Raw genomic sequence first — 13,862 nt, forward strand, 5'->3', positions numbered from 1 at the left:
CACCTCATTCCTCGGTACCGGGTTAAACAACCCCTTCCTTTCACGCTAATAAATTACATTCATTTCAATAAATAAATATAAACACAACACCCGAACTAAACTTAGTAGTCGGGTAAAATTCACTCCTACTTATTACTCTTTATTCCTCGGTACCGGGTTAAACAACCCATTCCTTTCACGCTAATAAATTGCATTCATAAATTTGCGTAAAACCTTCACAGACCCACGGAAACATGTAAATAGAAATCAATTATTAATTTCTTTAAAATATTATGAGTAATTAATTATAAATATGGTATATGCTAGTAATTTATTATGCATCAATATTTTGATATGGCTGTACATTTATTTTGAGCATAAGTTACAGGATAAAGTTGGTGTTTCCTGCCTCTTAAAGAAATTAAATTTAAAATTTAATTTTAAAAAATGTTTCAATTGGAGTAATGCATATTTTTCAAATGTGTTTTTTCAATTAAGATGAACGGTTTCATTCCACTAATGGATCACCTTTGAAAGTCTCTTTTGGAAAGGTTGTCGGATTGCGGCCCATTTCTGACATAAGACGAGTCGTCATCCTTCGTCGATGAAAACCACTTGTCGAAAATGGGACCAGGCCCGGTCGAGCACCACCTACCCAGTGACCGGAGCGAAGGTGGATGGCAAATGGATGGGACGAAGCAGATGTGCCCTTGGGAAACACGTCAGACGAACGGGGTTCGGGGGGAGGACGTTCAACGGTGTTCGGGCTGGGTCCGTCCTGTTCTTCCCTACCCAGGCCCCAGCACCGACTCGGGGATCCTCCCTGACCCTCAACGTTATCGATCTCTCAACTCGCCACGTCTCGGAAAGGGGGCTCACTTGTACATTATGTAAGCCTGTACCAATCAACGTCAAATGTTGATTATTTTGTATGCATTTGGAAACCGCATAAACAAAAATCATACTTTCATTTTTTTAATATGACATTTTCACTGTACGAGCCATGTAGTCATCGAAAGGATTTTCTCAAATGGAACACGTGCCGAACAACAACCTTGGGATTTCCCCTATTCCGCGACTATCGTGATGATCTCATGTTTTGGAGTCCATGTGTCTTTCTTAAAATGGTTTCATCCTAATCTAACAGGAGCTATTAAATTATCATATTTAGTCTCCAAAAAATAATTTTGCCCCTTCTTGACTTACTCAAGGCTCACTTCTTGGTCCTTTCTTCTTTAAACTTAGTAAATGATTTTTCCTCCTGTTTTCCATATATTGATTTTACACCCAGCTCACGATATCAAAATCTAATCCATAGAATCCATTAATAATATCCCAATATTAATAATATATCAATATAATAATAATATAATTCGTGTTGAACCGGTAAAGCTTCATGTATGAAAAAGCAAATGTAATTATTACTGACAATCTTTCGGCCTATTTTAAGGTCATCATCAGGGCAAAACAATCTTAAATATGTCAATTTGTAGATATATTTAAGATTGTGAAATTTCCTCCTGATCCTGAGTTACGTATGATTCTAATCTGCCTATCCTCATTATAAACCAACAAAATTCAACGAGGATAAGCAGTCCAGATTATAAACTATCAAACAATTAAGATTGTTTCTTCTGATGATGACCTTACAATAAGTCGAAAGCTTGGGAATGACAATTGAATTTGCTTTTTCATCAAAAACTGATGAAGATACTAGGAAGTGGGGTTTGTGCTCCCTAGGTTCTTGCTTATTGTACCTTGTTAATTCCCTAGTCCAGTGCTAGGTTAAGTCTCCATTGAGCTGTTGCTTCGCATTCGAATATGATACATGATTGTTTCTTCCTCCTCATGACATAATCTGCAAATGGAAACATCGTTATATATGCCCATGTTATGTAGATGTTCTCTCAGATGCCAGTGACCGGTTAATACTCCTATCACTTCTCTGAGTCTGGCACTCTCCAACTGCCGTGAGTTTGCCAGTTTTAGTGAGAGTTGTTTTAGCATAGGTTTTACTATGTCTAGCGCCCCTAGAGTTTATCTACTTCTCCTTTTGTTTTATTTCGATCCATTCTGTGATGGAGGATTCTGTATTAATTTTCGTTATCCCAAGTTTTTCTTCTTCTTCTTTGGGACTTCTCCCCAAGTCCCAAGTTCGGGGTATATTTATGCTCTTGCAGATCCTCCTTGGCAGTGTGTCTGCTTTCTCGTTACCCAAAATTCCTTGTGCCCTGGCACCTAAGATATAATCAGGTTGTTGGGTTTCCCCAGGTTTTGAAGATTTTGGATGCATTCACTGACTAATTTTGATGTCATTTTTTCATACGCTAATGCTTTAATAGCTGCATGGCTATCTGAAAATCACAAAATCACACTGTGATGAGTTTTCGTGAGTACAAAATGGTCATCTAACACTTAAAACTAACTACATATTACTTGTATTTAGTATTAATAGGTATATTGTAAAAGATCTTGGCGGTTCTGTTCAACATTTTGTTGTACGTATTAGAAATATGATCACAATGCGTTTTTTCACAGTAACAGAAAAGGCACTAATTCTAGAACAACTCGTAGGCACATGCCATGAGAAACCATCCAATGCTGGCACTGATATCTTAATGAACAAAGCGGTTGGGATGGTTAGCGAGTTTTGAGGATAAGAATGTGTAAAAAGGGCTTGAGCAGTAGGTTTAGGTTTAGGATGGATCGATTGGATCCCCGTAAAGAGCCAAGGCGTGATACTCTTCTGCTAAGCGTGACCTGAACCTTCCTCTATAAGCTGGACGCCAGCGGGGTTTGCTCCAAAAGCTCGGTATGTCCGGCGTGGCCTATCCTCAAACGGGTTCACGATCTCTTCCTCGCGTGTCAGAAAAGCTCAGTCGCGCCCTTGTCACGCAAGTACTCAGACCCCCTGATGTTAACGATCATTGTAAATAGTCATATGTACATACCTGAACTATGTTTGATTTAACATGTAAAACGGAAAAATGACATTGAAAGCTTATTTTATAACAGGCGTAATCAAAAATATTGTTTAATTTTACATTTAAAGTAAAAAAGAGCAGTTAGACATTTTCGGTTTTGGATAAAACACCGCGTATCCGGCAAAAGTGAAAGAGTGATAAACCATTAAACTTTAACTATCGATTAATAATTATGATGTAAATTATTTACTTAGAAAATATTGTTGAAGCAGCAGTAAAGATGGGTTAGAGGTGAGCAGAGTTCAAAGTTAAACTTTAGTCTTTAGTTCGATTGAACTTTGAGTGAACTAAAGCCATTATTTGTATGGATTTTTGTTTCATCGATATCCTTTTTTTAAAGAATCGTTTTGAAAGGAAAATATATCGATATTTATCTGTATCACTGGGATATCGGTATCGGTGCGTTGTGAATTGTGATTAATAACAAATCGCCTGAAGATGTCTGCACACGGTTGAGATATTTCAACAGTTCTCAGTAGGATGTCTGGCTACCGTAGAGTCAGTTTTTACGAGCTGTGCCGCCTCTGCACGACGAACGAAGGTGTCAAAGTGCCGATATTCGACGGCGAAGGGCGCAGAAGGCAGATCGAGACGAAGCTGCAGATCTGTTTACGACTCCAGGTCCTTTGTTTACAATCGTTTACGATTCCGACGTGCGTCCAGGACTCGTCAAAGACTAAAACGGCCAACGTTTCCAGGTATCGGAGGTCGACTCGTTGCCAAAACACATCTGCGAACCTTGTTTGGAGAGGCTGGAGGGTTATTTCGACTTCAGGGCGAACTGTGTCAGCGCGGAGATGATGCTGCAGAGCTACGCGTCCGCTCTCCAGCATAACGAAGATTTCAAGAGAGATGGAACGGTATGCATTTTAGGACTATATTTGCATCAAATCCTGATGGACAGAACCGTAAAGATTCTTTCACGATCATTCACTTGTTTTCGTATGCAAGATGCATCTCGTCACCTTCAGTGGTGGGTTTTGGTTGCCATGCTGTCAGTGGTCTCCATGCCATACAGTAAGACATCTTTTTGAGGTCTGCGAGGTGATGAACCTGTAGTTTGGCTATTTCAAACGATTTTTGTCTGATTGTCTATTTTGCCAGTCGAGTCCATGTCATAAAATGTTCATGTATCTTATTGAGGTTGTGATCTTCGACGTTCAAGAAAAAAATAGGATAGGTAGACCTTTGTAGGTCGAATGATGGAACATGACCAAACGACATGTTCAATTAATTTGTATTTATTTATTTTTTTATTTTATTGATTTCAGCTCTACTGTGAAACATGTTAATTTTTGAACATGAGATTGATATAAAAAAGTTACTGTCAAGGATGGGTTTCAAACCCACCAATCTGAAGACCGTGTGTTCAAATCCCATCCATGACATTAATTTTGAACTAACTGTAACTTTCATAGAAAAAGTAATATGTAGTTTCAAAGAAACAACTACTGTAAAATAATTTGGTCATTACTGATAATTTTGATCTGCTTATCACCACTGTGTTGGTTTGTCAGATATACAGCCCAATACTCAAGATGGCAAAATACCGAAACACATGTGACAAAGCAACACAGTAAGTATATGCAGACAGTATGCATTCTAAGACCACGACGTTAATATTAAGTCCTGATGGACAGTACAGTAAAGATTCTTTCGTGATCATTCACTTGTTTTTGTATGCCAGATACATCTCGTCATCTTCAGTGGTGGGTTTGCCATGCTGTCAGTTATCTCCACGTCATACAATCGTAAGACATCTTGTTGAGGTCTGCAAGATGATAAACCTGCAGTTTGGCTATTTCAAATGATTTTGGTCTGATTGTCTATTTTGCCAGTCGAGTCCATATCATAAAATGTGTGGTGATTAGTGACCGTTAGTCAATGATTATTCGGAAATCGTGAGATGCAGTCTGCCAGACCACATCTCACGATTTCCGAATAATCATATCATAAAATGTTCATGTATCTTGTTGAAGTTGTGATCTTCGAGATTCATCACCTGCACATGACAATTACTGAAGGTAACAAGATGCAGAAACACATCTGTCAGAAGAAAAAAATACGATAGGTAGACCTCGATAGGTAGAATGATGGAATATGACCAAATGACATCTTTAATTAATTTTTTTAATTTTATTATTTTATTGATGAACATGCTGCTCCACTGTGAAACATGTTAATTTTGAACGTAAGATTGGTATAAAAAAAGTTAATGTCAAGATGGGTTTCGAACCCACCATTCTGAAGATCATGGCGTCAAATCATATCCGTGGCATTAATTATTTGGAAATCGTAAGATGTGATCTAGTGTGATGTAGGTTTCAGAATAACATTTTCTTTATCGTGCCAACGTTTCGCTCTTTATTGAGATCATCTTCAGGGTTTCGGATTTATAAACATTGTTTAAATTTAAAAAATACATGTAGGATGTGGAAAAAAGTGAATTTATATAATGCAAAAAATATTTTTTATATTCAATAAAAGTATTTCTGCTCTACTGAAATCTACATCATACCAGACCGCATCTCACGATTTCCAAATAATCATTGACTAACTGTCACTAATCAAGACACGTGGCATTAACTTTGAACTAACTTGTAACTTTAACTAGCTGTAACTTTCGTAGAAACAACTACTGAAAAATAATTTGGTCCTTGCTGATCACATCTGATAAACCAACCGAGCAAGTATAGGCAGACCAAAACGATCAGCAACGACCAAATTACAGGTTCATCGCCTGTAGGCCAAATAGAGAAAGGGTTAAATTTAATAAAGCTAAAATTAGAAATTTAGTTTAAAATTATAATTGTGGTGTTGGTATCGGTGGTGATGGGAATATCGGTCAATCGGTTTAGCCGATATTCCCATCACCACCGATACCAACACCACAATTATAGTCAATGGTCATCACAAGTTACATTTAAAATTATCTACAGATTGTAGAATATAATCTAAATTTAATAATTCCCATCACAACTTGAAATTTGTACACTTCAGGGAATTCCAACCAAACAAAAATCCGACGGTTGTTTTTATGCTTTAAGGTTTATGTGAAGGACAACGTCGAATTACCAAATTTGCAGATGGCATTGCAAAACCAAGAGCTTTGTACATTCAACTTCAAGAGCGATATGAACCAGGCTTCTCTTATAGAAGGAATTGTGTCTACTGAGGAGGCGACAAACGCTGCAGAAATTGCTGAGGTGAGGAAACCAGAATATTAAAAATACTGTTTATCTTCATATATGTTGATTTTGTGTTTAGTTATTTGTAATTTTACTTTCCTTTTTTCTTTTCTTTTTTTTTTTCATTCTTTTATCGTTTTTCTTCTGTCAGGTGTCAAACTTTGACAAAATATCCTTTGAGCACAGCTACTCAAACAAGAGAAAAATACAGTCGCATGCGTCAAAAACCGAATCGAAAGTCAACCCAGACCTCTATACCAGAATGGTTGGTATTCGTGGATTTTGAGGTTGGAGAAATGTACTAACTGTAAATGTTGTCATTAATCAACCACAATTCAGATTGAATTACCACTGTCTCAAGTTGACAGTGGTGTATGAAAGCTTAAATAACATAAAAAAGCATTAAATCTTACAAGGTTAACTCCAAATGTTGACATTGGAGTGTAGAACGTATCATAATCACACTGGCATAATTTTTAAAAGTTGACCAATAAAATTCTAGTGAAGTAGTTTATAAACAATCCTTAAATAATTGTAATTAAATATAGCATATTTATAATCAATAGCTGATAATTTTTAATGTTAGGCAGGAAAATTGTAAGTTTATCAAACAGTATTGACTTCCAGACTTTTTGAATTCCATACACAACATTTAATAAAATTATTGTGATGATCAAATATGTTTAAAAATTGTTGTCAGTTGTTGCAAATTTAATCACCAGAATTTTTTTTTTGGGGGGGGGGGAGTCACCGCAGCGTTTTAGGTGTTGTCGTAGTGCTCATCACTAAACCAAGGAACCATGTCTGAATCCAACAGCTTTGTAAATGGGTTCACAATTCAAACCCAACAAATGGGCTTTTTTTGGAAACACCACTACTCAAGGGTTCATATAATATAGTTGAATCAAAGACTTAGTAGAAGAGAAGAACGCAAATAAAATACTTTCTTAATTATAACATAATTTGACCGACATACTCACAGCCCTAGCAGAAAAATTAATAGAAGACAAGTAAAAGTAACTCAACATTACAAATATGATAATTTGAAGATCATGGGATGCAGACTAATGTGACATAGGTTTTAGAAAAAATTGTCTTTATCGTGCCAACACATCTGCCAACATTTCAATCTATTGAGACCATCTTCAGGATCTGGGATTTATAAACATTGTTTAAATTATACAAATACAAGTAGGATGTGAAAAATAAAATAAAAAATTTAATTTATACAATGCTTTTTTCATATCCTACAGTATTTGTATAATTTAAACAATGCTTATAAATCCCAGGCCATGAAGATGAAAATATATATACAAACTGGGGGATTTATGTAAATACTATTTTACGACAAATAAAAATTATAATTTAGTGTGAATTAAAAAAAAAATTCTACAAGTTGTGTAAGAGGATTTACATAAATAATTTCATCTTGAAAATTGAATTCCGTAATCAAATTATATCTACAATTCCAGGCCGCTTTAGAATATTTCCCTAAAGAGAATATCTTTTCCATTCAAATAGTCACAAAATTCTTGAAACATTAATATAACCTTATTAAATTCACATCCTCGTCCACATTGCTATTACATAGCAGAAAAAATTTTAAACCAGGCAATATTTGTTTAAATAAATTAGCTCCCCTCTAACATTTGTGAGTCAACTTTCAAAGCTTGTTTCGCATTTAATTTTCATTGATGGATTAATGCTATTTAGCTGTTTATAAACGAGGATGACGTACACTATTACGCCCTTTGCCACGACTTATTATTTATTACGGTTAATATTCGTTTATTAAATTTGCTACCAACATTTTCTCTCGTAAAACATCATTTATAACAAAATTTACTTTTTCACAGAAACATACCAGAATAACTTACGATTGATTACTTGACTGGTTAGAATATTGGGGTATCTGCTGGCGTCCAGGTTTAAACATTTATTTATGTAATTTAAAAATAACTTCTTAAAAAAAATAATTTTTTTCGGTTTCACTCTGGACTCAGATACTTTTTGCACTGCAATGGTTATTTATTATTGTTATACTATAACAAAAATATTTTTTATTTATAAAATTATAAATAATTATTAAATATTTAAATGAGTTGACCAAGCTATTTGAAATTTTAAAATCCTGTAGGATGACATGCTGTTGGGGCTTTTTTTCTTACTAATTCACTTTATTTTCAGTTTTTATTATGTTATTTTTTATAAATTTAATTATGTATGGCTTTTGGCTTTGTAATTGTTTATTACTTTGATTGAATGCTCTTCACTATCACTTGTAATTCATAATTTTGCATTCTGTTAAATCACTTTTTTTTTTAATGAAATTGTTAATAAATGTGTGCACATACGTGTGATGTAAATAAGGTGGAAGGCTAAGGATTTTTTTTGAGACCGTAGAAGAAAAAAAGACTAAAATTCTCTTAAATATTACAGAAATTTGTATATTGATGTACACAACCTATTTTTCTTTTCATTTTTTATATATATATTTATATATATATATATATTTTTTACCATTTATGACAAACATTACATTAAAGATTATTATATTTAAAAATTTCATACACATGTTTCCATGCACACTGTCGAATTTGTACACCACGGCTAAATTAATAAAAGCAGCTTGACTTTAGCGCCTCGTACTAGAAACCAAATTTGCGAATATATACTAAACATCAACAATTTTACGATAGTAAAATATAGTTTTCTGTATAGATCGTTGATGATTCATTAAGGGAACAAAAAATGATTGTTGGAAGGATGAATTCAGTACAGGACACATTAGAAGATGATATCTCTGTCAAAACGGAGGAACATAAAACCAACAACTCTGAACATTTGTAAGTATGTCAGATCAAATTAATTTTCTCTCAAATATAACATTATTTAAATTATATAGATTTTATATTATCACATTTACTTTTTTATTAAATAAAGAAAGTAATATTTTAATTTGTTTTTTAAATAATTTCTAAAGTATATTATGTAAGTATATAAGTAGAATGTTGTCCTCTGTTGACCCTCTCTTAGCTTTTGGAAGAATACTCTGAACTGGGTAGTATTGGCAAAATAGTGGTGATCGTTGAGTCCCCAGTACAGGTCTAGATGGAAAAAAAATATTTGGGTGAGGTGGACATCCCATCCTCCAGACCTGACCACCATGATCCAGCCTTCTGATGCTTAAAAAAAATAATGATAATAAAATAAAAATAACAGCATCGGCAAAGATGCTCTCACACATCAACAGCACTATCAATAGGTCGGAGATGAGGGACCTTTTTTGAAAACAGAAGTTGACACACAAACACTTACTTTAGTCCAAAGCCCCTCAGACAAAAGTTATACTTAACACATTCAGTGCAGCCTGGTTTTTCAATTTTCCCTCTCAGACATCAAAAATTTCCTATTCCTTGCATGCAGTACATCTGTTCAGCAGGTTGGGCCAGAGTGGCCTTTATGCAAGCACTGAATGTATTAATTGAAGATTGTCTTGGCTCTTTATAGAGATCCTGTAGGAATGCCACCTGATACGAGAACTGTAATGAACAGTGAGCATTTGGGCCCCCTGTTCTGATTTTTTTTAGAAGAAACAGTTGTTTTATGGTATATAGTACTGATAGATATCTCCTCTTGTGTATATTGATAGTGAATGTATTTATTAGCATTAATGTGTGGTGTGAGAAGGCAGATGGTGGAATGTTGAGTACTCTTGCCAGCCTATTTGAGTGAATAATAGAAAAGATTTTATTTAACAACAAATGAGAGTTTAAGTTTGCATAACTTTAAAATTGCTTGCGTTGGGATCTGAAATAACATAAAATAAAAACAGCCCCTGGAGCCTAAAGCCCCTGTCACACTGGATGCTAATGGCTTTTTAATTGATCATAATATAAAAAAAAATTATTATTCAGGAATCGTGAGATGATGTAGGTTTCAGAAAAACATTTTCTTTATCGTGCCGTTTCTTCTTTATTGAGATCATCTTCAGGGCTCAAAGTGTTTGTCTTCTGTGTAATTGTGCCATTCTTGCGTGTCGTGTTGAGGGTATTAGTGAGATGTTAATGTTTTTTGTTTATATATGTTTGATTTTGAAGGAGTGGTGAAGGAAGTTGGGATAGAAATTCATTTTTCCATGAAGAGTTGGCTTCTTTGAGATGAAAGGAACAATGGAAAAAAGGTAATGGCTTGTCGTCCGGCCCTGGTTAGCCTTTCAGGATTATTATAGACAGGATTATTAGGGAAAGAAGAGACAAATTGTTGAAACTTTAGACTAAGTAATTTTTTTTTTAACGAGGGTTCACAACAGCAGAGGTCGTATAAACTCTCAGGGTGCCGGTGTTATTGAAAAAGAGCCCATTTGTAAGTACATCAAGTACATCGGGTTTGAATGCAGTGTGACTGGATTCGAACCCAGGACCTTTACCTTACAGTGATGGGTGCAGTTATTGATATTGAAATTAGCTTAGCTGTGGCTGAGTTTACATGTGACTGGCCTGTGATCGATGCTGTGTTTATCTCTGTTGGTGTAAACCATTTCTAAAAAGTTACATTTATGTTTTGTTCGTAATATTTTTGGATTGTTGAAGTCAAAATTGTATTGGTGTTCAAAATGGTGGGTAGCCAGTGCTGTAGGATTTTTGTTTGGGGTTTTTGTGCAATCATAGATATGTTGTTTTACCCTCTTATCAAATATAGGGGATGTAATTCCGATATAAGTTGCCGGACAATTGATACAATTGATTTTGTAAATTACATCAGATTTATTTGTTACCGGTGTGGAATCTTTAATCCACAATTACATACGTACAATATACTGATACAAAGATACTGAAATAACTGACAGATGACAGTCAGATAAGAAAAGTTGTACAATTTGAAAGAGGATGACACCACGATTAAATATCACTGACAAACATTGCGTGAAACACTGACATTGACAGCAGAGTGGATATGACCAAGTCATATCATTCCCCCAAAGTAGGTGCTTCTCATTTCTGTATATATTTACATGTATGTACCGATTGGAGCTTATATAAATCAATCAATCCAGTAAAATGTCACTGTTTACATAAGAATTTTCAGTTAATTTTATTTTCTGTATTTATTTTATAATGACATGAAATGGTCAGTGATGATATTTAGCCAAATCAGAACATTTGGTATAACTTACTTTGAGTGTATTGAAGAAAATAGAAGAACGAGAGCGATTTTATTTTCTCTGAGACCATGACATAAAAGCCAATTTTAAAGGAGTGTGTGTCATATTCAAATCAATATCTCAGTTGTTTTGTTTATTTTAATTTTAGAACTGGAGAATTAATAGACCATGCTGAAGAAGAATGTTTGGAAATGATTGGATTAAATGAAAAGGAAGAAGAGAGAAGAATTTGCAGACTTGAGCCATGCAGCAGTGACGGTATCGAATTGGGCATAGTGGCTTCGTCTGAATTTGTCTGCAGGACTTGCACGAAGTGTTTCAAGAGGAAAGAACATCTAAATCAACACGTTAAATCCCATTCCGGTAATTTTAACTGTTTGGATTAAAAAACAAAAATTGTTTTATTTTTGTCTCCCCTTGCAGTTGATAGGCCGTTTAAATGCCGGAGTTGCTCTAGGTCATTCAACAGGAAAGAACACATGATGAGACACGAGCTATGTCACACGGGCCAAAAAGAATACATTTGCGACATATGCCTTAAAACATTCAGTCGAAAAGACAATGTGAGAAAGCACCGTAGGACGCACGAACCGTCCGGTCCGTACACGTGCGAGTATTGCGGTAAGGAGTTTGTCATCAAACCTTACTACATCATGCACCGAAACGCCCACATCACGAATGGCGAGACCCCTTTAGAACTCCAGTTCCAATGTAATATATGCCAGAAACAATTTGCAAAAAAAGATCTATTGACGCAACACCTGAAAAAGCATAAAATGACCAAAACGGAAACTTATTCGGAAAGTGATAAATCTGAATGCAAATCTCAGATGATGGACATCTTTGGTAGTGATGCAAAAATCATGGTCATCAAACCTATCAGCTCAGGTTCAAAATCTATCATAGAACAAGCATTAAAACAGGCTGGCTAGTCTTAGATGTTAGATTACCTGTTAATTTGTTTTTTATTTTTTTATTTAAAAGAAATATTTTATTTTTAGCATTTGTTTTTTACTGTATTAGATATTGAAGTGAATATTAAGTTTAGTGTTTTATGTCTTTTATTTTATTTTTTGAAAAACAAAGAGTTAGTATGTTGCAAAAGCTTTGTGCTGATTTCACATGATCTGCATTGTCACACAAACTCTCCGGAAAGAGTTAATAAGTTCTTCCATTGTGTGCCTCTTATTTTTTTTTCACATTATGTTCTGAATATTTAAATTTCTGCTACAGGTAACGATATTATTAAAATCCACATAATTGTTGATTTATAAAGTAGGTCGTTGGCTAAACAAGAAAACAGCTATTTGGTTGAGTTATAACTGTGATATTCTTTTTTAGAAGAATCTCTTTAGTTCATAATAATCCACGTAAGCGACATATTTTCAATATGACAGTTGCAAAACCAAATAAAAACTTGTATCAAGACTGTGAGTAAAATTGTAAATTTACTCCTGCATTACCAAAAAAAAAAAAATTATTAATACCAATTTGGAGTATTGAGAAATGGATCCAAAACTCAATATTTTTAACAGATTGCTATAACTGCTTCTTTTACGATCTATATATTTCTTTGTATTTAATTTGGTCACCTATTGCTAAGAAAGATATCTAATAATTTAAGTAACGATTTTTCAAAAATAAATTTTTTTATTAATACCAATTTGGAGTGTTGAGAAATACTCAATTTTTTTTTTAATTTTGTAAAAAAAGTTTTAAATTTATTTTTGAAAAATCATTACTTAAATTAATATATTTTTCTTAGCAATAGGTGATTAAATTGAATGCAAAGAAATATATAATTCGTGAAAGAAGCAGTTATAACAATCTGTTAAAAATATTGAGTTTTGGATACATTTCAGCAGTTCTAGTTTTTGTGCCATAAAATGTACAAAAGTGAAAATTGTTAGATAAAACCGAATCAAAATTAAGTTGTATTCATATTTACAAGGGGAGAGGCCATGTGGTCACTGATTCAATGATTTTTTTTTACGTGATAGTAGGTAAAAAAAAATTAGATGTAAAAATAACTGAAAATTGCTTTTACAAAGCTACCATTGCCCACAGCACTCAAATAATTTTTGAATGAAATTTTAAGGGATGTTACTATATTGAAAATATTAGACGCACGTGTCTAACGATTTGGCGAAATTGACCCCAGCAAGGTCTTAATAAAATGTTACAATATTGTGGTATATTCTGGTTCTACAAAAAGTGAAAAAAGTTCAAAATTTGTAATCGATAAAAAAAAAATACAAATTTACAACATTCTCTCTTTAAGATTTTTTTTCTTTTTGGCATTCTTGTATTACTTTCATATTTGTTTTATCTATGCATTTACATCACAGCAATAAACCAAACAGCTAGAACAAACACATGTCTAATATTTTTCAATGTACTAACATCCCTTAAAATTTTATTCAAATTGAGAGAGCTGTGAGCATCTTAGTTAACACAATTTTTCGTCTTTATTTTTTTTTTCTGAAGCACATTGGACAGAACCCTCAGACATGTGTGATGTCCAATAATTTTCAACCTAGTATCACT

General features: G+C 34.0%; 1 protein-coding gene across 2 annotated transcripts; it reads left to right on the forward strand.

Annotated features, from left to right (window-relative positions):
• Positions 1-2,615: 2,615 nt before the first annotated feature.
• Positions 2,616-12,982, forward strand: LOC106673940 (zinc finger protein 33B-like). 2 transcript variants are annotated; one of them, XM_014406335.2, is made up of 8 exons: positions 2,616-3,194; positions 3,304-3,584; positions 3,662-3,823; positions 6,011-6,169; positions 6,303-6,416; positions 8,873-8,997; positions 11,464-11,678; positions 11,739-12,982. In XM_014406335.2, exons 2-8 carry the CDS (start codon positions 3,444-3,446, stop codon positions 12,245-12,247), a joined length of 1,425 nt encoding a protein of 474 aa, XP_014261821.1. In that variant the 5' UTR covers positions 2,616-3,194; positions 3,304-3,443; the 3' UTR covers positions 12,248-12,982. The 2 variants fall into 2 exon arrangements, with proteins under 2 accessions (XP_014261821.1, XP_014261822.1); XM_014406336.2 differs by lacking the exon at positions 6,303-6,416 and having other exon boundaries at positions 2,621-3,584; positions 11,739-12,981.
• The last annotated feature ends 880 nt before the right edge of the window (positions 12,983-13,862 follow it).

The sequence above is a fragment of the Cimex lectularius genome, unplaced genomic scaffold (assembly GCF_000648675.2).
Source record: "Cimex lectularius strain Harlan isolate CLEC.00 unplaced genomic scaffold, Clec_2.1 scaffold42, whole genome shotgun sequence".
Classification (NCBI taxonomy): Eukaryota; Metazoa; Arthropoda; class Insecta; order Hemiptera; family Cimicidae; genus Cimex; species Cimex lectularius.

Excerpts from the sequence above, each read along its gene's own strand:
- LOC106673940 (XM_014406335.2), top strand. The coding sequence starts at position 3,444 with ATGTCTGGCTACCGTAGAGTCAGTTTTTACGAGCTGTGCCGCCTCTGC. Across the intron at positions 3,585-3,661 it reads AGATCTGTTTACGACTCCAG|GTATCGGAGGTCGACTCGTT; the intron begins GTCCTTTGTTTA and ends CAACGTTTCCAG. Across the intron at positions 6,417-8,872 it reads CAGACCTCTATACCAGAATG|ATCGTTGATGATTCATTAAG; the intron begins GTTGGTATTCGT and ends TTTTCTGTATAG.